This window comes from Cinclus cinclus, chromosome 3 (genome assembly GCF_963662255.1).
Source record: "Cinclus cinclus chromosome 3, bCinCin1.1, whole genome shotgun sequence".
In the NCBI taxonomy this organism is placed as follows: Eukaryota; Metazoa; Chordata; class Aves; order Passeriformes; family Cinclidae; genus Cinclus; species Cinclus cinclus.
In genome coordinates, this window is record NC_085048.1 from 100,604,428 (window position 1) to 100,631,089 (window position 26,662).

Here is a 26,662-nt window from a genome sequence, read left to right on the forward strand (position 1 = left end):
TGGCGTATCACGTTTATCACGTCGATGGTCACCATTTGTCGGAGGAAACACGGGAGACGAGTCTCAAGCTATCATGATCAACAAGTCTCATTTATTATGCGCTAATGATTACTTTTATACATGCAATAATTAGCTCATGCATATTGCAAACTTATAGCTCTTCATTGGTTATACTGTTCATGACGCATATGACCTTCGCAGTTGCCAATTCCTCTATTTTATTTACTTTTCTGCATTCCTTCTGTTTTCAACACCCTTGTTGTTGTATGATATCTGTGCTCAAGGATACTGTGTCCCTGCAGGCAGTCACGTAGGCCACGGCTACACTTTGACTAGCCTGATTGTATCGTGGCCTTTGCAACGCAACTATTCTTCTGTTATGCTCTCCACATATCCTCTCCCATAGTTCAGTTCCCCCCACTCACCTATAAAATTCAGATTCTGATTACAAATTAGTAGTCCCTGTCTCTCTCTCTCAATCATCGATACTAGATGGTGGAAGCTTGGGTCGAGGAGAAAGCCAGCGCCATTTGAAATTTTAGAAGGCAGAAGCCCACTCAAAATCACAGGCCCCTGGACGTGAACGCTGGCCCATTTCCATTGGAAACAAAACTCACTATCCAGTTTCCTGATGTCAGTTTGGAGGAGGCATTTGGCACTCCAAGATCAGCCAGAGTTCTAGGTGGTGGCTGTTTCAGCCTAGGAGAAATCATGTGATGTTCAAAATTTTAGCAGGCAAAAACCCATACACAGACACAGGCCCTTGGACAGGAATGGTGCCCCTTTTCCATGGGAAAAAACACACCCTCCAAAAATTTCCTGATGTCAGTTTCGAGGAGGCATTTGGAACTCCAATAGCTGGCAGGGTTCTCGAAGATGGCAAGTTTGGTCTGGAAGAAATCTTGATCCATTCCAAATTTTAGCAGGCAGGACCCCACTCCCAGCCAGAGGCCCCTGGAGATGAACGGTGGCTCTTTTACATGGGAAACAAAACTCACCATCCCTTGTGTTTAGCACTCCAAAGGCAGTCAGTGCTCTAGGTGGCAAATTAGGTCTGGGAGAAATCCTGTGCCATATGGAAGTTTAGCAGGCACAATCCCACTACTGGCTACAGGGCCCTGGACAAGAATGGGGACCTTTTGCATGGGAAAAAAACCTCAGGCCCTAGTTTCCTAATGTTAGTTTGGAGTAGGTGTTTGGCACTCCAAAGGCAGCAAGGCTTCTAAGTCATGGAGGGGTGGGTATGGGAGAAATCCTGTGCCGTATGGAATTTTAGGAGGCACAAACCCATTCCTGGCTACAGGTCCCTGGACACGAAGGTTGGCTATTTTCCATGGGAAACAAAACTCATCATCCCAGCATCCTCAGTTTCCTCATTTCAGTTTGGAGGAGGTGTTTGGCACACCAAAGCCAGACAGGGTTCTAGGTGGTGGCAGCTTTCCTTTGGGAAAAATCTTGCACAGACCGAAATCTTAGCAGGCAAAAACCCCAGTAAGTTCCCAACAGACTTAAAAAGGCAAGAGTACAATAGCAACTCATGAGTGACCTTCCTGTTGATTTATTCTCATCAGCCAATAGGTGCTTCATACAGAGCTCAAACTAATAAATTCTGAAAGACAAAACTAACAACCTTACAGTGAAACGTTGTCAGGGACAACTTCTAATCCTCTCTGTTTTTATAGCAGTGAAAAGATAAGAGGAGAAAAAAAGACTAGCAAAAAGGGGGGGGGGGGACAGGAGACACAGAAGAAAACCCTGAAAGAATTAGTGCCCAGACAGCTTCATAATGATTAATGATTCATTTTTCAAATGTTAAGTAATTCCTTTTCAGTCCTGGATGACAATAGAAGCATAACTTCATCAAAATTACTTTGAATAGCCTCATTCATGACACAGAGTCTTAGTTTGTCCCTCCCTCAATGTCTGATAATATTTTTATACCTGATATTGAATATGTGTTTGGCTTTGTCCTCTTCATTTGTACAATGCATTCATAAGTATCAGATCATCTTCTTTTGCTCTTAGATGTTCAAAAATGCAATAAGATGTTAGCAATAAAAGGGGAGTAAAAAAGGTGGAGGATAAGATGAAGGTTTCTTTTCAGTTCAAGCTAACTAAACAATGGAGAGGAAACGGTATTATATCATCTGTAGAAAGCAGCCTAGTTCATCCAATTCTAGCTGCAGAGAACATTTAGAAAGCTCAGGCCTTAAATATGATTTAATGAGGTACAATATTGCCTTTGTTGCCTAGACTAAAGGCATTTTCTTCTAAAATAGCTGATTAACAGAAGAAGCTCCCTTAAGAACAGTCGCACAGAGTATTCCTGTGAAGCCTCTACCTTAAATATTTTTTATTAATAGATGCCTATATCAAATGCAAGAAAAAATTTAGCACTAATGCTCACTAGAGACCCTGCTATTAGAGTGATTATTTTAGATTTAATTTCATTTGCAGATGTCATTAATTTATTTTTAATAGATAGCTAATACAGTTTTATCTATTCCTTGTTCAGGTTTTGTAGATATTAGTAGTCCGTGCTTCCTTCAAAGCAGACATACTGCTTTTTAATACATTCTGCTGTCATATAAATGTGGACTACATGTTTTTCCATAAAAAACCCTGGTCATTGTTTTGCTTTTAATGTTATACCAAAATACTTGCCCTTTGATTACTGTGGATAACAATCCTGCTGTGCAGTATATGATGTCAAAAATAAACCACAGTAAAGACAAGACTGTGTTCATTTGCAGAAGAAATGGGAGTTTCTTATTCGCTTTCCTGTGTCCAAGAGTTGTTGAGGGATGATGTGGATGTCAGGGTGGATGGGACCAAAAAGACCCCAGGAGTATCGTGACTGTAATCAGTGTCACATCCCTGGTGTTCTGCCTGTTCTTTTTCACCAGCATGTGAATGTGCTCATCATCATCCTTTGGCAACTTTGGGAGGTTGGATTCTGGTGAGACTCCATACAAAGACATTCTAGAAAGTCATCATCTCTCTCTTCCTCTGATTTTGAACTCATGCTCATGTTTGATCTCTACCATATGAAAAAAATAACTCTTCCCAAGACTGAGGGAAAAGGCAAGGTGAGTATTTCATACCATGTGAACTCTCCCCAGAGTAACTGTAGATTTTTTTTTCTCTTATAACAGAAAATACACCTTTTGCTAAGCCATCACTGCTCTTTTTCCTCTGGAAGCCCAGTTTTGTAAGCCTAGCAACTGCATACTGAGAAATGGAGTGTTACGGGAAGTAAAGAACAGCAGAAATTGATAATTATATATTTTATTATATTCTTATATTTTATATACTTAATATACAAATATAATTTTATTTGATAAGTTTCATTTTTCATTTCTCTTTTGACATTTGCAGTGGTGTTTTGCCAAGAATATTAGTTCAGAATGAATACCTGGGCAACTTTGAGCTATAAATTCCTTTCAACATCTGTTCAGAGGAGTTAATAATTTATTTGATGTGTTAGTTGTATGACAGCATTTCTGTTCTCTTAATGGCTGAGCCAGAAACATTTGTATCAGGATTCTAGATTTTATCCTAGAATAATGAAATTGAATTATTTTTTTTATGTAGATTGGGAATTTCATTCTGAAACTGGGGATTTATTGTAAATCTTTAAGTCCATTATAGACTAGAAGTTTTCAGTTACTCTTGATGAACTACTGAATTGATTTTTTTTATTTTCTTCTGTTCCTGAACTATGATTAGATAATTTAGTCTTAAAATGAGAAAATCACCAAAAATATCTAACCCATAATGACTTGCAATATTACTTTTCAACATAAATAATTATTCACTGACTATTTGCAAAGTATTTGGGATTCATAAACATCTTCCAGGCAAAAAGAACATTTGTCATGCTGATATGCCTATGCAGTTGTCAATAATAAGCCACAGATAATAACTGGAAGAACCAACAGTGCTTATGACAAAATTATTCACTATTTTTTGTGGTATTCAGCCAAGTCTGCCTAGGCTTTATAAATAGCTTCTAACTCAGAGATTCTGAAGGCCAGGCAGAACTACTGGGTCATTTTTCTGATTTCCTAGGTAGTATAGATCAGGTACTCTTCCCTAGTTGTGCTGGATGATGATTATATCCATGTGCATTTATTGTTTTAATTCTGCTGAATATAGATATACTGAAAAGTTTTAAATAAAATTTTAAGAAAAAATCTGGCATAGTAATTGATGAGGCCTAATAAGAAGAAAGGAATTTCTAGTACACCCATCACATATTTGAACAGAGCAGCACTCAAATCATGGTTAAAATTTTCTCTTTATACAAGATAGAATGGTTTAGAGACTTTCTTATTCCTTTTTTTTTTTTGCAAAATCGTGTAGAATCCTGATGGGAAATAGATTCCAGAGAACAGTGACAGCTGTTTCTCTGCAGCAAATGTGTTTGTTAATGGAAAGAAATGCAAGACAGCCATCTGTTGGCTTGTGCAGAAACCTGTTTTGTTCCCAGCCCCAGGCAGGAGCGAGTACAGTGCTCATTGTGAGGGCAGATGGTGTTTGTGCACAGTTTAAACTCAGGCTGAGCACCAGTCCACTAAGAAATTTCCACTACGCCTGTGAAAATGCATCCTGGGAGTGCTGCAGATACCTGGGACACAGGCAGGGCTCTGTCATTAGCACGCTACTGGTTGGACAGAGCATTTCTGTATCTTTTCCCAAGGAGCAATTCCGTGGGACTATGCAGCCAGGTGTTATCAAAGGTGATGGATTTAGAACTGATGCACTGCCTGGGGAGAGTAAGTGCACAGCTGGTCTCTAAATGTGTGGCAGTGTAGCACAGGAGACTTGCTCATCCCTGGGCTTGTGTAATATCTTCAGGTGTTACATCGTAAAATACAAACATGTGAAGATAATTTATCTTTCAATACTTGGGATTAGGGTAAAGTTTGCATTAGGTACCTTGGATCTTTATGTTTTGTAGGCTGTTGGCTAGTATTGAAAACTTTTTCCATCATACAGATCACTAAATGAAACAGTCAATAATTGGGTCTTTGACTGTCCCCGATCTCCTGACATAGATTTGACAAACAAAACTAGTCACATATCATTGCTATTTGTGCTGAGCACATCTTCTTTCCCATTTGAGATACTCTCCCAAGCGTCTGTTTTGAACTGGGACTATTTTGAGCTGTTCCAGGATCTGGGACCATTTAAGTAGGTTCAATTCCTAATAAAAAAAAGAGGTAACTTCACTCTGCTGTCTCCAGATTTTTTTATTAGATAGACACAAAATAGTGGATATACTGCACCTCCTTCTTATCACAGTGTAATTATTGAGCAGGTTCTCTCTCTTCCAAGTGATAACAAGAAGGAGAGCTCTCAATGTGGTACTACAGTGCTGTGTGTTTGGGCAGGGATTTTGTGAGCCTATCACATATTGCTGCTGTCACTAGCCAATCCAGCTGCATGCTGGTACTAAGCTTGAAAACACAGCAATTTCAACAATTTCAATGGAAATTGTATCAGTGCTCTCATCTGGCACAAACTGCACTTTTCTAGAGCTTGTTTTTTTGGTTTTTTATGGGTTTTTTTCTTTTGTTTTCTTTTGTTTTGTTTTTCACACCCTATACATTTCTCAGCACAGATAGATTGGATTTCAATAAAAATCAGAGTATAATAAATGGTCACTTGTTAATTCTAATATAATTTTAAACAGGTGCAAATTAATTTTGCTGCTTTTTTTTTCCTCTAAGTTCCTCACATATTCTTTTGATAGATCAGTGAAATCACAGGAAGGGAATACAACCACTGGGTGCAAAAGATAAAGGCTGAGTAGCAAGGGTGCCCGAACCATAAGAAAGGTACCTAAATAACTAATTATTCTGAATAATGGAGCAGAAGTCTATACTGGTTGAACTGCACAAATTATCTGTTTGCTGTATTTCATGGCATACATCCTTTGTGAACATTTGACACCCGTGATTGTTTTGGTGGAGATGTGCAAACTGTTTTCAAACACCAAGGATCTGACCCCTGCTTTCTATGTGATGATCATGTCTGATATTGTGGATCCCTGTGCTTTTTCCCACCCCTCACACCCCCACTTCAATAATTTGGCTTAGATTGTGACAGTTGGGATGCATTTATCCCATGTTTTCAAAAGGAGATCAATATTCTGTTGTAAATGAGGTTCAGCTAATGCTGAACTGATAGAGCTGAAAGGATAAGTGCACCATCAGAGGCAGGCAAGTTTGTTAACATCCCTACAGATCTTACTCTGAGCTGAATCTGCCACTCAGGTTGGAACTCTCTCTGAGTTTAAAGTTGGATAGGGAACATTTGTTATTTATGAATTCTCCAGTCCCTAGCAGAGATTTAAAACTATTCTAAAAATATACCTTCAGTGCACAGAAATGTTTTCAATATATACAGGAGATAAATCTTGTGGTCTGAGTCCAAACTCAATGGACAATTCAGTTGGAAGGGTAATCCAGTCTATGTGTATGCAACTATTAGAATAGAAATATTCCTCACATGCCATTTGCAAATAGAGTCCTCTTGCTTGAGCACAAGGCCCCTGAAAGAATGGAAGAAAAATGTATGCTGTTTCAGGGGAGATGCCTTACAGATTGTATGCTGGATTTGAGAAGCTGCCCTTTCTGCTAGGCAAGGTTTAATCTTGCTTCATCAGCAAATTGTGTCCAAAAAAGAGGCTCAGACTGGTTCTGATTTCATTATACTTAATATGAATTTCATGACTTTGCCTCCATTTTAATCTATAAAGTCTGAATTTTTTCCCTTTTATTTAAATGACCTGCTTTTGAAATTGCTGATTGCAGCTCTCTGGGGGTATTCACTTCCAGAAGCTTCTGGGGAAGAAGGACTGATCCTTAATGCCAGAGGAAGGTACAGCTTTCATCCTGCATAAATAACTTCTTTCTCAGAGCAATCTGGAGTGGGATGTGGGAATTGATATATTGGTTTGTGTTAATGGCAAGGGAAAGGTAAGACAGCTTTGACAGACATGGTGATGGGGGCTTTATCTTTACTGAAAGCTAGAGAAAAACTTAGAATTTTTGGACCAAAACCACACCAATTTCTTTAATAGAATGGAATGGTTTCCCAGGAATTCTGAAAATGTTTGATTCTGTTAATAATCTTCTCCAGGCTTTGGCTTTGACCTCAAAATCAATATAAGAAGAAGGTTTTGCCTTTGTTGCTCAAGACAGATAAGCTTGTTAGAGCAAGCTAATAAGTGTGGATTATGTCACTACAAATACAGAAGGGGAAGATGACACTTCAGGTGCTTGCCTCTGGCTTGACATGTGAGGCCAATGCTGCATTCCTACCTAGGCACAGCCTTTCTGCTTATCTTACAATAAATTAAACTGACTTGTCACTACTTGTCACTAGGGCTGAAGCAGCTTGCTTGTTTTCTCTTTCTTTCTTTCTTTCTTTCTTTCTTTCTTTCTTTCTTTCTTTCTTTCTTTCTTTCTTTCTTTCACCTCAGGGTAACTAATACACCTTTATTTTCCTGTGGTAAAGCATTGTGAAAGCAAGACATTTAAGTTTGTAAGACCAATACTATGCATCTGCCTAAAGTTGACATATCTCACAATGTAACTGAAGTATTCTGACATTGCTGCTTTTATTTGGGTTTATTTTGTTAAAAAAAAAAAGAAAACAAACCTGCAATCCTGTGTGTGCTAATTACCCCAGCTAAACACAGCATCTTAATCAATGAATGCATTGTTTTCGCTGCAGAATTCCGAATTTATGCTGGTATGGATGTCCCAATGCTGATAGTAGAATCTCTGTCTTGGAAGTAATCAATCTCCTTCCATAGTCAAGCAGTATTCATTCATTTCCTGTTGTTACTCACTTGCGTATTTCAATTTGATTCACTCATTTGGCATTCTGTTGTTTTCTTTCCCAGATCTACCTGCTCAGATTTAGCCACTTTCAAAGTGTTTGTCCAGCTGTGAGCTTCCTGTTTCACTGTCACTTGCTCTCCACAGAAGCAGATGCGATTAACTTAGGACCACCATTTGGTATCTCTGCACAATTTATCCTTCCACCTCAGAGTGGCAGCCTGAGATTTGCTGGTTTCCTGCACTTAAATAGACAAACTCCATTTCCCATGATTCTTATTTAATTGTTTCTCTTCTCTGAACTAATAGGTGAGGATTTTAACCCTGTTCCTGTGCCACTCAGCTTTTGCATTTCACTGTACAAAGGAAAAAAGACTGTATATCAATGTAAAAACAAATTATTTTCTTCATTCCCACTTCACCCAGAATTTCCTGACTATACTCTTCAAGAAGTTATACTGGGTTATTTTAGATACTTTATAGCTCATAGTCTTACGCTTGAAAGTTGCTGCCCATAAGGCTCCTTAAACGGAGGGGCAAAGGGTAAAGCTCTAGAAATCCTCAGAGTTTGCCTCAGGGACAAACACAAGGGAAAAATCTTGTCAGAATGAAGTCAGTTTCTATCTTGCCCCCAACCCTTTTTGGTGGCCCAGGTGGCTCCAGTTGAATAACTACAAGGTAGTTTCTACCATGCTGACAAGTGATTTAAGTACAAGTGTTTCTCTTGACTTTGCAGCCCTAGCAACTGGATCTTCTCTAGTGTATTGTGAACTCAGAAGCCATGGAAATTGTGACAGCAATTTTTTTCACGCTCAAGTGTTTTTGTCTTCTGTCTCATGAAATCATTTATAGAGAAGAAATAAGAATAATTGTTTTAATAAAACATTCTTGTGAAATTTCCAAACAGCTGAGACAGAAAAACTGACTTCCCACTGAAAATAACTTTTTTTTTTTTGCACACACTTTGTAATAAGTATTCACCATGCTTTCAAAAGAGAATGGTGAACAATGCCAAGCAAAAATAATCCCAGGACTCTGGTATAAATCATTTGGTTTGCATCTCAAAAATACTTCCTTCTTTTAATTAGAGCACTGGAGCTGCTAAGGAAGTACAAATAATTGCAGGACCGTGTTTCATACACACTGCCAGCCACTGGAGGTCAGTACAAGTTCATTCATCCAAACACCTTTAAGGTCCTTCATTCCTCCAGTTTTGCATACCAGGATTTTGCTAATCATTGAAATGACCCTTCACGTCTCAAACACCTTACTAGGTAGGAAGGATCTTGGGAACAGTGAGAAGCTAATGAACAACAAATATCTGCTTAGGCAAATGTCTTGGCTCCATGCAGCGTCCCAGGAAAAGCACCAGTTAATGTTTGTTCTAGTTTTGGATGTCTAACTCAGCAGCTGACAGAGGACTGGAATGGATGGAATAGCTACACCCAGTGCTCTTCCAGGTATTGGTTAATGCTTGTGCCTCACTGAGTTCTGTCTGACATCAATCCTGCTGCTTATGAAGCTTAAGGTGCTAAGAGTGGCCCCAGAACTACTACAGCAAAAAGTCTACACCTTGCAATGAATTATTTCAGTGGTTCATTGGGGTCTAGTATTAATGGATCACAGTGAAGCGCACTTTGCAAAAATTATCTAAATACTCTCCAGATAAAGAACATAAAGGTTTGAAAGCCACATTCTGTGGATTTATAAGTGATTTTAAAAAATATTTATCTTACAAAAAATGCTCATGCTATGAACTGCTAAAAATTGGAAAGCTCTGAAGTAAAAATAGATTCTGGAAGTTCTGCATTTATTTTCCCAAACTAGTACTTACTTCTGTACTCATCTGCATCTATTTCACTGAGAAATTTTCCCTATAGGAACGTGAATATAATTTTATTTGGCTATAGGGGAGGAGAGTGAAAGTAAGCAGTGAATTTTGTTGTTAAACCCCTGGTGCAGAAAGAAGCTGAGAATCTCTGTTATGAATTTGGCTGAGAACTAATTCGAACTTCCGTCTCTCACTATTAAAATGGTTTATAAGTTATGGGATCTTTGCCCTCTAGAGACAAATTGAAAAGGTAAAACAAAAAAATTTAAAGGCAACTAGAATAGTTTCAAGTGTTTAGGAAAAACTTGCTAAATACTTTTGTGTTTGAACCAAAAGAAATATTGAAACATAGGAAAAAATTATGAAATATAATTATTCATCCCCTGGGCAGCAGAAATAATAATGTGAACTGCTTCTTATCTGTAACTAAGGTCTGAAAATAAAATTCAAGTGTAGAAGGTCAGTTGAAAATTTAAAATTCAGTTTATTAACTTGATTTTATTGGAACACTGAGACTCGGTCTTGGAAGATAATAAAAACTACAAAATGCTGCACAGCCAGAACTACCAAGGCTTCAGGTTCAACATGGGTCTCACTATACTGGTTGTTTATTTTGAAGCCTAGTTCCCACAGCTATTTATCATCTTAGCTTTCATTAAGATACCATGATTTTGTCTTTGTGCCTGTAGAGGACCATATCAAAGCAGAAAAAGCACTGAACTGGAGTATTCCTCTACTGTCATTTAAAAAAAAAAAAAAAAAACCTAGCAAATTAAAAAACTAACAAAATTAGACCCTGTGATCCTGTTGTACTATTGATAAAACTGTGCCAGCTGGAATGCTGAGTATGGGAAGAGAATTTTCTCCCAGTATCTATCTCAAATGTGAATCCAGTAAATACATGATAGGAGAATCAACTTTAAACTGATTATAAAGCCTTCACAGCCCTAATGAATGACTTGAGACATACCAGTATCTAATAAAATACAGATCAAATATTATCATATATGCTGTGATGTCTGAAGAGAGACTTAACAAGGCAGTATCCTGACTTTTGTTGCTACCAAAAGTTTTTATTTCTTACTGGTGTTCAGTCAGTAATAATTATGTGTCTCGTACCTTTAGGAGGTTGCAAAATAGCTTGTATTTTACTGAGGGTGATGCTGAGCAACAGAGGTACAACATGAGGTCTTAGGAAGGCCATGACAACCCTGGAAAGAAAACTTAGAATCCAATCTGCAACCACATTTAATAATCAGGATCTGAAGAATGTTATAAAGAGAGTCAGGAATTTTGGTGTATTTTATAAACAATTACTTTCAGTCTTAACTTTACATTGTGAACAGCTGTATTGACTTGATTGGAAGTGTCAAAAGGATGCATGGAACTGTAGGAAGGCAGGGATGCCTGCAGGAAAAGCTTTGGTATTCTGAGAGTGACTAGCTTGTTAAGAAGACTTAAGTTTAAAAGTGTTGTGTGTTATCAATAGGTCATGACAGTGAGCAGTGGTTTGAATTCTTGTGAAGCCCACTGACAGTTCCAATTAAGTTTATGTGGGAAGGAGAAAATGTGTGGATGACTTTCTTGTTGTTCTATAATATATAAAACCCGGGGTTGATTTTTAATTACTTCCTGAAGCTAATTAAAGTATTTCCCTAAGTGTCGTGTGGAAGATGAATTTGGTCTGAGACTTCTTGTGCTTGGTATCAGGGTTCATACCTAAGTTTGTTATCAAGTTCAGTAAGATAGTAAATTAAATAGTAGGAATACAAGCAAATATAAACCAGGCCTAGGTAAACTGAGGTATAAATTTAATCTGAACAGAGTTTCTGAAGTCAACAAAGCCCTGTAGAGGCACATGTGTCCTCTTAAGGAGAGGGTCATGACTCACTGCAAGACTGATCACAGGGGTTTTTTTTTTCCTCTCTAGATTTTTATACAGAACTGATGAGTGTGTGTGTCTGTGTGTCTCTGTGCGTGTGTTCCTTTGTCCTAAACAACAAAATCTGGTCCTGGGTAATTCTGAATATACTGCAGAGGTATTACACTTTGCTCTGCTGAGCTATTCTAGTTATATCAGAGAATTTTCCTGAGAGATCCTTCAGTCAAAATCAGATCACTAATAGAGCACCAGGCTTAGGTCTAGGAGAGTGCTACACTGTCTGAGTAAAACTGCATTCATCTTGAATTTAATTATTCTAATCTTGAATCTAATGATTGATTTCTCCTGACCTGAGAAATCCAGTGATAAAGATGTAATTGTCACACTGTCTTAAAAGGCCAAAAACACTATCACCATTCTGAAAATCTTCCATGACAAGGAGTAGCACATCCTGTATGCACGTGTTGATGTCAGCTGTCTCCCAGGGCTGTAGAAACTGGTCCCCATGCACAAGTGCTTCTCCCAGATGTGTTCTACCACTGCTTACATGTCAGACAGAAGAGGGCAGTCAAAGGGCCATTGTTCAGCTGTCTGCATTACTAGGACCAGAAATCTTAGGAGATAAACTGACTGCTAAGACTGACAAAGGTTGTAGTTCGAAGCGTGGTAGTTGCTGTGGGAAGGGAAGGGAAGGGAAGGGAAGGGAAGGGAAGGGAAGGGAAGGGAAGGGAAGGGAAGGGAAGGGAAGGGAAGGGAAGGGAAGGGAAGGGAAGGGAAGGGAAGGGAAGGGAAGGGAAGGGAAGGGAAGGGAAGGGAAGGGAAGGGAAGGGAAGGGAAGGGAAGGGAAGGGAAGGGAAGGGAAGGGAAGGGAAGGGAAGGGAAGGGAAGGGAAGGGAAGGGAAGGGAAGGGAAGGGAAGGGAAGGGAAGGGAAGGGAAGGGAAGGGCTTTTTCCTGGCATTTCTTTCACACAAGTACAATAGTCAACCTTGATCTTGAGAATTTCTCCTGACAGTTCTCTACTCCTTTCCTCCATACACTTGTTTTCAATTAAAACAGTCTATTAAACCTTCCCCCACTCTGTTGTGGGTGATGCTCATCTGTCCTGCACAGACTGGCAGGAGCACCACAGCCAGGCCCCGTGGTAAAGGGGATGAGCTGAAGCTCTGGACCATCAATCAGGTGAAGACCTTGCGCCAGCACTGCTTGTGCCACAGTGAATGCATGGCGCTGTGGAGAGACTGGGGTGGGGGATCCAGACAGGCTCCCAAGGGCTGTGGCATGGTCGAAGGGGCCAAGGTGGTACCAGGAATAGTTCTATCCCATGGGTGAACATTAGCAGGGAACCAGTTCAGGCAGTGGAAACCTTAGCAGAGCCTTTAATGCTGAGTATTTAGTTTTTGCCTGTCTCAGTCATGTATCAACTCTGTTCCATTTTTAGCAGACAGAGAGAAGGCAACTGTATGCAAAGAAACTGTAATGATGCAGTAACTCTATGACATCAGCTGCTGTTTGCCTGCATAGTGCATAGCAGGTAAGGAAAGGAACTACTCCAAGTAAGAGACTGCTTCAGATGTCTGCTAGCTACAGTGAGAGTGCTGGAGCTGAAGGACATGCTCTCAAAGCAAGTTGGAGCTTGATTTTAAGCTGTTCTTGATCTGTAGAACTTGATGGCTTGAACTTTTAGCAGCGTTGAAAAAACAGCACAGAACCTCTACCCTGTGTAGAAAAGGTTGCTTTGAAATCCACTGTAAGCAATAGGCCACTAGGTGTAGCTGCAACAGTTGCAATAGCTGCCTCCCCACCTGAGGGATGAATGGACAGATAATGGAATTACACTTGTCTAAAAGTACTCTAAGGCCCAACTTGACCAACCCTACTCCTAAGAAATATGCTTTGTTTGAATAGGGATTTGTTTCAAAAGAGAACTGTAGGGACTGGAAAATAGTAATATTTGATTCCAATTCTTTACTGAGGTCTGACAAGTTTATTGTGCATAATATTGAAGTTAGAGAGTACACGGAATAGAAAAATATCACAGGAAAGAAACTTTCGTTATCTGGTGTCCAGGCAGGAGAGTTAAAAGACTCCAATAAACTTGAGGGGGTTTAATGAAAATCTTTCGTGACTGAAACTGTGCTGAATAGGACCTGCTGCTCAGGGAAATCTTCAGTTGATTTTATTTTCCGGTATATGTACAAGCTCTGAACTGAACTCTTGGAGTTGTAGCTCCTGAAACATGGCAATGTTTCTGGAACACCAGACTGTGTTCCTAAATCTTTTGTAACAATTCAGGGCGTTTCAGATTTCTGCACTGAACCTTTAATATAATAACTTTAAGTAAGGAATAATATTTTATCTTGCCAAAATGATAAATATAAATGTAAGTCTTGAACCAGCACCTGTCTCAAAAGTCATGGATTTCCAAAAACTCTTGAGACAATTTTGTAACGTTCCTGCATTTGGCAGCAATTTCTAGAATGAATTTCTCAATTCTCATTCCTCTTTTCAGTCTCCCATCTGTCACTTGGTGCCTCTTCAGAACTCCATTGACTTCAGTGAGGCATGAAATTTAAAAAGAATTACAGTTAAGTCTGCTTACAACTGAATTGCATCTATTTGTGTCAAGCCATAGGGAGAGCAAAACTCTCAACAGTCAAAAGAAATTCTCCACTAGTAAAAATAGAAAAAAAAACTTGATCTGACAAAGCTTTTAAAAGTTTGAATGTTTACAGTTAAGCAGGTAAAGTGATCAATATTTTGGTTTTTTCCATCTGTTTGGCAGTGTAAGGCAAAAATAACTAATGCCAACCATAGTAAAATATCATGAGGCAACTCAATGAAAAATATTAAATTTTTATAAGGTAACCCAGGTACCACCTCTTTACCAATTGGCAAACACAGGTTTTGGAGTTTTGTTTGGGTTTTTTTCTCTCTCAACCTGTACCTTCCTAAGAGATAGGATAAACAAAACTGAAACTGTGAATAACAAAACTGTAGGCAGTGACAACAGGAAATAAGACTCCAGAGAGCCCATGTGGAGTGGCTTGTCTTGAAATAATTTCTTCACTGAGAATAGGCAAGGCAAATAATCTACTGTATCATGTCACTAAGCTTAGTAATTCTAATAAAAAGGTTTTGAAGCATAACTACCGCTTGCATGAGTAAGGCTATTGACCTCACTGGGTCTAATTCATGAAGTGCTTCATTGAATGAGTAAGAATTTCAAAACAGAGACACTTGTTAGATTTAAAAAATGGAGCATTTTGCAATGCTACTTTCCCCCCCCCCAACTGAATAGCATTACAAGTTCTCATCTGGGCCTGCATAAATCTCATGCTTCTGGAAACACTGAAAAATTACATTACAAGAACAATATGCAATAACTTTAAAGTTTTGTATGAAATCACTTCATAATTTCCTTTTCAGAAGCTGAGATTTACATCATCATTAAACACAGGTTAAAGCTATGTCTGTATTGTTCAGTTTTATTATTATTATTGTTATTAATAATAATAATAATATTTGTCTACCTGGTTAAGTGTCAGTTGCCTTAATGTTACAGATGTTTGTAGTGGAGAATGACTTGTCTGAATCCACATGGTGATGGCACAGGAGGAACAGATGGCACAGAGCTGCCCCTGCCCCTGTCCATTCATCATGTCCAGTGGAAAAAATGACAACGCCACACTGATTCTTGGCAAATTACAGAGCCCGGCAAACAAATCAGCCTCACTGGCAGAGATCTTGGAAAAGTAAACTGAAATCTGCTTTGCATGGCTCTAGAGGTTACATGGCTATGGATCACATCGCTGCTGAAAGAGGTCGGTAGAGAAATGTCCCAGGAAAGAGATTTGGCCTCTACCTAGTTCTTGTAATTTTTTTTTTTTTTTTTTTTTTTTTTTTTTTTTTTTTTTTTTTAGCATTTGGCTCAGCTGAGTAGTTCTGTTGGCATCACTGGGTTTAGATATCTAAGTTTTTTATTTAAGGATTAAGAATTGCAGATTCAACTTTATGAGATATTTCTAGATAACAGTGTAGTAACGGCATCAGCCTTGTAATTGCAAGAAAACAGAACAGAAGGCACTGGGCTCTCTTGTGCTTGCTGCTGGATTTTTGCAGCAGGTTCTTAGATCCTGTATGGTTATTCTTTTTGTATTGGTGTGGGTTTTTTTGAATTAATGTCGTTTTTGTCTGATTATGATGTTCTAGTCATATCTATTTTATTTTTGTATCAGAAGATAAGCACGGAACTGTATCAACTGTGCAATTTATGCAGCCTTGATCCTTGCAAGGAGATAAAAGTCACAGGTGCTACAAATATCCTCAGGTTAGATACAGATTCCTAACTGGATTTGTGTATCATATATCAATCAGATATTTGTATTAGACAGGAAATATCAACAATTTCCCATGAGTATTCCTATAAGCTATGAGTACTCAAAACTTATCAACATCCAGCTGCAATCAGAAAACTGGTTCTGGTAATATTGCCTAAGAAACCAGGCTGACAGCACCTTTAAATGCTTAAGGCATTCAAGCATTGTCTTGTCATGTTTCTGTGGCCCGTGAAGAACAAGGAGGTGCAGAGGTGTCAGGAGGCAGCTGTGCCAGCCCCAGTGCTCTGCAAAACTGTGGACCTGCCAGTCACAGTGGAGCCCTGCCTGTTGTACCATGCCCTGCCCTCTTGCAACACTGCTTGCATGCGTCCACCTCTGCCATGGTTCTGAGCTTCTCCACATTATTCCCTGACTAGTATCAAACCATTTTGTGTATCCTTCATGTTGTGCAAGGCCAGCTGAGGGAACCTTTCAGTATTGGTGTGTAGTTTTATTTCCAGGTGTGGTGGCGTATTTCTGCTCAATCCCACGCATGCATTGCTAGATACGGTGTAAAGAAGCAAACACAGCTGTGGGATTCTTCCATGAAAGGATTTAGGAAATTTAGCCTACAGCTGGTGCTCATGAAATGTGGACGACTCAAAAGACACCCTGAGGGTGACTGACCAGCTGATGGCTGGTACTTGCTGTTGCCCTGTTGTTGTGTCTCCCTATTTGTCCATGAAGTCATCTATATATCCAAGGCAGGAGTTGACTCTGATACCCATGCATCCGCATACATCAAATATAAATATAAGTCATTAATGGCACACAGAATTTATGAGATGGACTTCTGTTACAAGGGAAATGATTGTGAGAACAAAAAAGGTTTTTTACTGTGTACTCCATTACCGGCATGCTCTGCTGCCAATTTAAACACTGTTAGAATCTTGGATTTTAACAGAGGAATAGACTTGGGTTCCCAGTTTTTCCAGGTCTTGTTTGACATTGGTGTTTGTGCACTCAAAACTAGTATAAAACTACCTGGTGTCTTTGTTTAGATCCTTATTGTTTCATGGAGTATGTAAATGCGAATCCCTCATGAACTGAAATTACCAAGGTCTTTACAATTAGATTGCAAGACCATTTCATAACTCTCCTGTAAGTAACTGTACTCTGGGATGAGGAGGAATCCTACGAAATCCTTCTGGATTATGACATGACAGTTTTCTGGGGTGAGCTCTCATGCTTTCTTGCAACATTTTTTTTTTTTAATTGGTAGGTAATCCAGTATTGCTATTATAAATGGAGACACTGTGAATCCACTATTGTTATTTTAAATGGGGACATTGTGGCCACTACAATGACACTACATGTCTGACTGGGCCAGAATTCTAATGGAAGTTTAGAATGTTTTGCCTCCATTTATTGAGTGCATCAGTAGAGTTCAGCCTATTAACCTGTCCTGTGTAACAATGGAATTTTTTACCAGAAAAGTTATTTTCTTCAAACACTGAGAGACTACTTAGACAAAGCCCTACCCTTCCCTGTTCTCTCTGCTCTGTTGTTAAACTTTGGCTAATTAACTGCATGTATTTTACTTCAGTTTTGCACCATATTCCTCAGCAATCTGTCTCAGAACATTTAAAAAGGACTTGAACACTTTTATCCTGATTTTGATGTGTGTTAGCAAAAATCCAATGGTGTTAGCAGAATGATGACAAAGCAAGGAATAAAATAACCTAGAACCTGGGTGGTTTCTACCAAAACCATTGATGGTTTTCCTACAGATTTACAGTAATTGCAGTCATGTCTTGCAAACTTTAATAGCATTTTTGTAGAACATGGTGTGTGGTCTGCTGGTAATCTTAGAAATTCACCATCTTCTTGCCAAAGTATGAAGAGTGACCAGTACCCAAGCCACTAAAGGGAAGTGCACGTACAATCTTAGTAGAGTTGGTGTCCCCTGCAGTTAAATACAGGCAGTTCTTGTACAGTCAGCATAGAAAATTATTTCCTCCCACTTACCAGAATGATAAAAATAGGGTATTGCTAGTGGTGGTTTTGGTGTTGCAAAGCAGACAATTACTGAGTTCTTCCTCCAGAGTCCAGGAAGCACAGATCCTCATATCTTTGAGTAATAGATTTAGGTGCAGCAGGTAGCAGGTAGCATGATAGCTATGTAGATAGAAGCCTGAGTAATAGCTAAGAGGGCTTTGAGTAAGACAAAGTTCTGAAGAGCACAATTTTTTTTTTTTTTTTTGGCTTGTGTTTTGGTTTTTTTTCTGGTTTGATTTGGGTTTTTTTGTTCAGTTGTTTTTTTGGCTTTTTATTTATTTGGTTTGGGTTTTGGGGGGTTCTATTTTGTTTGTTGAGGTTTTGGGGGGTTTTTTGGGGGCGTTGTTGTTGGGTTTGTTTTTTTACTGCAGAAGAAATACCACATTCTGTTTACAGATAATTTTTGTATATTTAGCCAGACTCATCCCTTCTATGAATCTTTTGCTATGAATAGGATCAGGGCAGGAATTTTAGTTAGCTTCAACTGTTATTTGTTTGTGAGCACTGGCTTTCAGGTCATGGTTAACATCCGAATGGGCAGCTCTTCTCTGACTTGTTTTATTTAATTGCTTGCTTAAACTCATACTTAAATGTGGTAATTTTTTAAGTTTAAAAAGACACATATGTTATGTTAATTTTATTTCTTGGTGCCTTGAAAGGTGCTGAGCCTCTTGGGAAGAGCACCTGGCAGAGCTGCTAGCTGGGACACAGAAAGCTGCTTAGGGGAGCAGCATTACTCTGGTAATTGTCCTTGACTTTATCACAATAGGGGGAAGATGATCAGTAACTGACTGAGTAGATGGCATATTTTACAGGTGTTTGATTTGCTGTGACAATCATGGACACAATTCCCAATGAAGAAAGCTCCTTGATGGGAGGGGAGAATGCTTTGCATTAGCTTGTTCCATTTATCAGCAGCCCATAGGTAGGCAGGAGATACTACCAGCCATTCTTCCTGCAGGCTTATCCTCACCTCAGTCTCCTTTTTTCTTTGCAAATATGAACTCTTAGCCACTTAAGACCAACAATTTATTTTGCCACTATAATTGACATTATTATATTCACAATCCATTTGTTATTAAGCTATATATACAGATGCTTTAATGAAACCTAAACAAGACTGATTCATACGGAATGAGGTATTCTTGCCTAGGAAAAGCACCAAAAAGATAAAAAATCTAATTTCTGATGGTGAATTTTGTAAATTGTGAAGGAAAACATTTTGGTGTTTTACTGCTTCTGTGTCATTTTAGTCAGTTAAGGGGCTATTTTCTTCATCCAAAATACTACAGTCTTATCAATTTGGGTATAGATCACTCTTAAGCAGGACCCAAAATTTTTCCAGTACATTGAAGATATCTCACTTCACAAATTACTTTAAAGAAGAAAATATATTTTAGCAATTTAATATGTGTCTAAGATAAGTTTTCAAAACCAGCACAGTGTGTTCCTCTGTGTATTTTCACAGTGGTTTGTTTAACATTTCATCTCCTGCATTCCACATACTCAAGTTCTAGGTTGCTCTTTCTGTATATAACTTATATTTCATTGCCAGGATGGCATAGCAATTTTTTCTAATTAAAGAACTTCAAGTATTTTTATTCTCTCAGCCTTTCATCCTAACTGTTTTCCAGAACTGGTATTATAATACAGCTTTCCTTTAATCTGTCTCCATACTAATTTTAATTATTTTGGGAGGAAGGGATTCTATTAAATGCTACCAGAGATACTTCTACTTTTACTTTTTGTCACTAAAATCTGCACTGGAATTTGATTCAGCGAAGATTGTATATGCATTTTCCCAATTCAAAACTTTTTTCATCAAAGGATGTATGTTAGTCATCCTTAGTAGTTTCACTTGTGATTAAAGCCTGACTTACTTTAAAAATAAATGAATCAGCTTTGTAAAACTCCCCTTCTCATTCATTGTAATAGCATGCCATTTATCCTACTACTGCCCAAACTGAGCTTAAAGGGACAGATCACTCAAGTGAATATTTGTGCACGTGTCTGTAGGATCTAGCTCTAGATAAATTTTCATTTTATTACTAAAATTACTTCAATTTCTTTGCAGGTATAATGTGTCTGTCATGCTACTCATACAAAAAGAGACTAAAAGAAATTTTTAAAAGGGTCTCTGCTTTACTCAGGGCAATACTTGTCTTCAGCTAATATACTCTTAGCAAGATGAACCATGCAATTTTACAGATTACTCTGTTAAAATTTGCACAACATTTTGGCAGTTTATATGGACTGACATCACTCTACATTGAGTGTAATTCGGAGAAAAGAATCAAGGTTTCTTCTTGGGAGGTATTTAAGAGGTAATATATCTTTAAATGTCTCCACCTCTGAATCCACCCACTTCTGGATAGCTGCAGCAGTCTTGTTGACTCACAGAAGCCGTGTTCATGCAAGAGCCAGCAATGAGCAGTATTTTTCAGAGATTTTAAGAGCACACCTCCTGCTATGTATTTCGCATTCTAGCTTGCTGGGGCTGAAGCTGTATGAAAGAAAGTTTTATGTTTTGAAGATATTGCAAAAGATAGTTCCTCCTCTCATCCTGGAAAATCCTGACAGACCAGTTGGATACCTTTCAGGCCTTAACCAAGAACTTTATCTTCTCATCCCACTGTCTTTTTTACAGTAGAAAGACCTGAGACACCCTTAAGAACTAAGAATCTGACTAATTTAAACAGATGGCTAATCCCAGTGCTGTCTGCAATGGACATCTACATCACCATCATCATCAGAAACAGAATAACCTCTTAAAAAGTGGAATATCTAAGAAAAATGGAATCACTAAAGGAATTAAGGTAAGGTTTAATTGTTTACCCAAATTGCCTCAATATTGAAAACAAATAGATAGTAGCAGCATTACTTATTAAGCTATTTTTATGGTTGTCTATGTGTCCATTGGACAGCTTGTATGGACTAGGCTTGTGTGTTAAATTTTGTAAATCATGGGACCTAACTTTGCTTTTGTCTGTCCTAAACTGCAGAGAGAGTTGGGAATGCTCATGCAAATGCTGTTGGTCCCATGGACTGATTCAGCCTCTCCTTCATATCAAACACAACAAACACATGTAGTAACTTCCTTCTAGAGCTTAACTGGTGGTGGAGTTGACTTTGCAATGTATTAATCACTAGTGGAAAGCTGTTTTGTCAGCTTCAAGTGTGTGTGGAGTAATTTTTAAAGTGTGATTTGTTGCTTTACAAGTATAACAACAAAAATATGTAGGCAGGAAAGCTGTCTTCTCATGATGTTTACATTCCTACAGGGTGGTTGGCTTAGCTGATCCCCGCACTTTACTGATGCCTGCTCTCCAGCCTTGTACTGCTTAAAATCCAAGTCAGTTTATTTTCAGTTTTCTCAGGCTGTCCTTTTTGAAGCAGCACTTTTCACATACCTGAATATTTTGTATAACTGTTGGCATGTAACATCCTGAAGAATGAACGACAAGTCTAAAAGTAGACTTCCAGCAAGAGTCCAAATCTTAAAGGTTGTCTCTCTGTGATACTGTGATACTCTCTGTCTCTCTGTTCTGACTGGGAGCTTGCTGTCTTGCAGTGTCCTAACTCTGGATCTTGATGTGATCATTAGGATAAAGTCTTGTAGCAACTATAGGAAGGCTGGCTTTACAGCACGGTGTGGTGGTGACAGGGGAGGATGGAGAAGGTTGCTTGCAGAGCCTGACCATCCCTGTTGGAAGTTTTAGACAGGGACTGTGGTGAGAGCTCCGCTGTTTTACAAATAAACTGCTATCTTTTATCTTTCTCTAAATGGAGCACTCACACGCCTCAGCACTCTAATGAGGGCACGCCCAGTGTCATGCTTAATGGTTGTCTGGCTTCAGGTGTCTCCCCGGTATGAATGTTTCCCAATCACTGCCTTGTGTTGGATGAGGAAAGCAAAAAATCTTGTGCAATGATTGAAAAAGACCTTTTGTATTTGCTTCCAGAAACCTAATTCAGTATCCTCTTGTATATCACATAAACCTCCTTGTCATTTTGTACATTACCTATTTGCCACAACTGTGTTCCAAATCTTTGCTTTCCACTTGTCCCTAACCTTTGCCATTCACTTACTGTTAACCTGCTGCAAATGAGTGATTTTGAAATCCCAGGAGGGCATTAAGTAGGATTTCCTCCTTAATAAAAAAGAGGAGTAAACAGCTAGAGAAGCAATGAATAATATTACTGAGGATGAGCAAAAGAAAAGAAATAAATATTGGCCTGAAAGGGATGGCAAAGAAATGAAGGAAATATTAGTAGATGCACCTTCAAGGTTAGTGAAGTCTTACAAGCACCACATGGTTGGAGGAGAAGGTGTTTTATCCTGCTGTGTGACACCTGACAGTAGCATTGAGCCACTTGTAAATACCATCCATGGGTGAAGGAAGCAGTGAGGAAGTGAAGACTTAGAAAGTTCAGGAGGCTTATCAAAGGCAGATTTGGTAAGTCCGGGTCGAGCACTGTGATCTTAATTACATACCATTTCCCCTTTCTTCCTGCTCCCAACACAGATTGGGAAAGAAGGAAACAACAGAGAAGAGTCCGGAATGAACCAGGAATCTCATTCCTGGTAGGAATCTCCCCATTCCTGTCTGGTCTGTTTCCCCGCCCCAGCTGCCCCACCCTGTTCAGTGCTTATGCTTGATGCTATTTTACAGGAACAGATACTGTTCCTTCCTCCCTGCGCTGTTTACTAGCCTCACTGCTGGAGGTGTGTAACTCCACACAGTTCTCCGTGCACTTGTGCTTGCCACTCCTCTCTGGGATGTGCTCCCCACTTTACAAGCTGGGATCTGACAAGCAGGGAATATGGCAGCTTGGTGAACAAGGAAGCCTGTACGAGGCTTCCAGGTTTCTCTTAATTCCAGTCATTCTTCCTTCTAACCCTTTTGCTCTTTAGCCACCTTGCCCCTATTTCCCCTAACACTCTGACACACACATTTATCTACCTTACTGCCCATGCAGTAAATTAATTGACCATTAAACACCTTACATAGCAGAAATCTAGTGCTAGTATATTCAAGGGTTGTGACTGGTGATGCTGTCCAGTATGATAATTCCAAAACTTTAGGGCTTAGTTGCAGCTGTGCTACTTGTACGAGCAGGGGAGGAGGGAGAGATGCTGTTGTTTAAGAGATGCAACTAGTGCAGAGACTGCAGTGAAAGAATAGCGCAGTGAAAGAATAGCACAATGAGAGAATGGCACAGAGAAGGCTCCTAAGCCTATAGCAATAGTTTTGCACAATTGACTGACTGGAACATCAGGCTTTGCAGAAATCAGCTCTATAACCCCTTTTTTTTTTTTTCCCAAAGGAGACCCTAGGAAGCACTGGCTTCAGGAAATGCTGGCTTTGGAAACATTCCTTTTGAAAACACTTGCTCAAGAACAATGTGTTTTTGCATCTTAATGATGTAAGAACATTTTGTGTGTCTGTGCGTGTATGACAGAAATGGAGAAGCAATTCTGATACCACAAAACCCCCCGGGTTTCTAAAGAAAGGATTTTGTTTAATGGGTTGGGAAAGGTAATTAGGGATGATCAAATGTGGGCAAGCAGGAAGGCTGTCTTTGCTTCTAGCAATCTGTAGCGTACCAAGGACAGAAAGGAGGTAGCTGAGTGATAAAGAAGCAGTGAAGCATCCTACCAGAAGAGAAGCTGTTTCTTTTGGGGAAGTGCTAGAGTGCTTTGGGGTGGGACTGCTTGTTCAGATAGCTTCTGTGATTATTTTAAGTCTGATTCACTCAATTCTAGCTGATAGCACAGACTCTCCATGTACTAATGGACATCAGGCTTAACCATGTCCCCACAGCCATGCTGCATCCTGGTATTGTTTTGGAAGCTGGGCAATGGTAAGACCTAAACTTTGGGATATGGGTTGTGGGCCATGTATCTACTTTGTTAGTGCTTTTAACAGAGGAATATGCTTAGTGTTCTTCCAGAATGCATAGTCTGGACTTGGCTTTACCCAAAGCACAATTCAGTAGCTAATCTATTTATTTATGTAGCTGTATTGGCCAGGAGAAGGTATTTTCCTAGTGATAGTTTCTTTGCTGTTATATTGCTGTTGATTAGGGGCCAATAATATCAGTAATATAATAATATTTTTAATACAATAAAAATATAATATAAAAAATACAATAAAAATGTTTCCGAAGGAAACATTTCCCCCTATAAAACACATGCAACAGTTCAATTTCTCTGATAGCTTATTTCCTTGGATGCCTTAGCCTCCAAGACATTATAAAGCTATTTGCCAACTCATTATTTTTATGTTCTGCACTGAGAATGGCAGGGCTTGGAAGAGACGTGTAGTCAACAAGACCAAAGGCTTTTCCAGGGATTTCAAGCTCCCATGTGAAAGCAAAAACGAGCCTGGGATGAGATCCAAACCAGTAATATCTGCCGCACTTATCTGATGGCCCAAAAATGTGATAGTCTCCAGCATTTGGGGACTCTAAAATTCAGAAGCTGTTTATGTTTAACCTCTGTCCTGTGATATCTGAAGCTCCTCCTAGCTGTTCTACTTAGCTATTTGGTTTCGTATTCCAGCATCCAGTCTCAGTGCCTTCCATGCCTAGTTTTTTTCCTCTTTCCTGCTCTACAATGTAATTTATTGCCTAATGAGGATCTTAAAGAAAACACTGATTGTTTAGGGAGTCATGGAAGGAATATGCCATGCAACTGTTCTCATGGCAGTAACTTTCTTGTGTGTTCTAAGGTCCTCCTGTGATTTCTGTGTTCTCTCTTCACAAATACAGACAGCACTTCAAGTGTTTCTGCAAACCTGGTGTAAGCGGGCATTTTAGATGCTTACTCAATATAAATGTTGAAGAGTCTGGTATGAAAAAAAATAAGCTAATTCCCACAATCAGAGTCAAGCAATAGGGGTTAATATTAATAAGGGATGAGCAAGGAGAGAGGGTTAAGGCTGATCAGGCCTTCCCAGCTGTTTGCAGCATCAGTTGTGCAGCCATAATGATCTACCAACATAATAGGGCTTCTTTCTGAAATATCTTCATATTTTGGTGTTGGTTTGGGTAAAAACAAGTTGAAAGGGAATTTCATTGAGTCCAGCCTGTTTCACTTGCAGCAGCTCAGGATTTTGGACATTTTCCATCGTGCATGTGTTCATGGAAAGTGCAATTGCAATTTGCCCTCTGGATATCATAGCTATAGTGACAACAGAAAAAAAAATGATATTTGGGTTTCAGTCAAATTCTCTGCCAATTACTGTGCCTGTTGCTTCAGCTCTGCCACAGATACAACCTCATCCTCAGTTCCTGCCTTCTTTTCTCCCTGGTTTCAAGCCTGAGAAATGTGTTGCTGTGCACCTGCCCTCTCAGATAATAATCACAGGTCTCAGATCCACGCCCTTGTTTCTGTCATCTGCCCTGCTATGTGATGAGCTCAATGCATTGGAAGCAGGAAACACTGAGGACAGACATCTTTCTGCAGCCAAGGTGTCACCACTATGTGGGCACATGTAACAGTCTTTGACTCTTGTAGCAATGCTTTGAGCTTGTTGCATGAGACCTGACATGCAAGGCTGAGATTTTTCACATAGCTCATTATATAAGGTTGGTCTAAAGTCATTACCCTCTTAACACCTGGAAATCTCTAAATTCAGGTAATTAAGTTTTGGAAGGTAAAGTCCTGACAGAAATAGCAGATAGTAATTTACTTTGGCATGAAAGATTCAGCATGCCAGGTCTTGAAGGTCAGCCTCCTCATAGCATAGTAACAGCTCATCCTTCTACTCATGAAAGCAAGTAAATGTATTGGGAGACTGGCTTAGCTACACACACAAAACCCATGGCTGAGCTCCACTGCAAAACTAATTAGTATACAAGGGATAGAAACAGGAATGGCCTTTGAAAGAAGAATTTTGAAACATCCTGGGTGCATGTAGTGGTGGCATTAGCAAAGCCAAAGATCTCTTGGAGTCAACATTTGCAAGGAATATCAAGGAAAGCCAGAACAGCTTTTACTGCTACATTAGTAGTAGGTGAATAAACAAGGGAAACGTGTCACATCAACAAATGGGGTGGATGACTTAGTGACCACAGATGCAGGTAAGGTGTGCTCTGTGCTTTCTCTGCCTCACTTTTCACCATCAAAGTTGTCCAAGTCTCAATGTTGTCAAACTACCAGCAGTGAAAGAAGGTTTAGTCACGGATCTCTTGAGAAATGGCAACCCATACAAGGGCGTGGGATTAGGAGGGAAGCACTCACGTGTGGTAGGTGATACCGTAGTGCTATCACACACGATCAACTTTGGAAGCTCCCGTGTGTCAAAGATCCCTGGTAACTTAAGACAAACACCCCACCTGTCTTCAAACAGCAGATCATTTCTATTAGAGGTTGCTTCTGGGAGCACAGAAGTGATTTGGAACAGCAAACATAGATGTACCAGAGATAAATTATGTTTGACTGACTGTCTTCTATGCTGAAGTGACTAGATTTGTGTATGAGAGGTAAGTGACAGATGTCACCTACCTTGACACTGGCCACCACCCTCATGTGCTACTTGGGATATTACGGTCTTGATGGGCAGACTGTGGGTATATACAGGTAATAACTGGCTTAAAGGGTGGTGGTTAATGGTTCATACTTTAATAGTTCAGCTCTGCAGGCTGGGCTGGGTTTCATGCATGTGGAGTGGGAGTGGGAATGAAGATATGGGTAACAGCAGTGGGACATATGGA

The 26,662-nt window shown here is 39.3% G+C and overlaps 1 protein-coding gene across 1 annotated transcript in view; it reads left to right on the forward strand.

Moving 5' to 3' along the window:
- The first annotated feature begins 20,640 nt into the window (after nucleotides 1-20,640).
- The window catches only part of SPTLC3 (serine palmitoyltransferase long chain base subunit 3), a 77,988-nt gene continuing 71,966 nt past the window's right edge, over nucleotides 20,641-26,662 (forward strand). Inside the window, exon 1 of the mRNA XM_062489391.1 lies at nucleotides 20,641-20,757. Coding sequence (XP_062345375.1) covers nucleotides 20,641-20,757 — 117 coding nt within the window. The remainder of the gene's footprint in view (nucleotides 20,758-26,662) is intronic.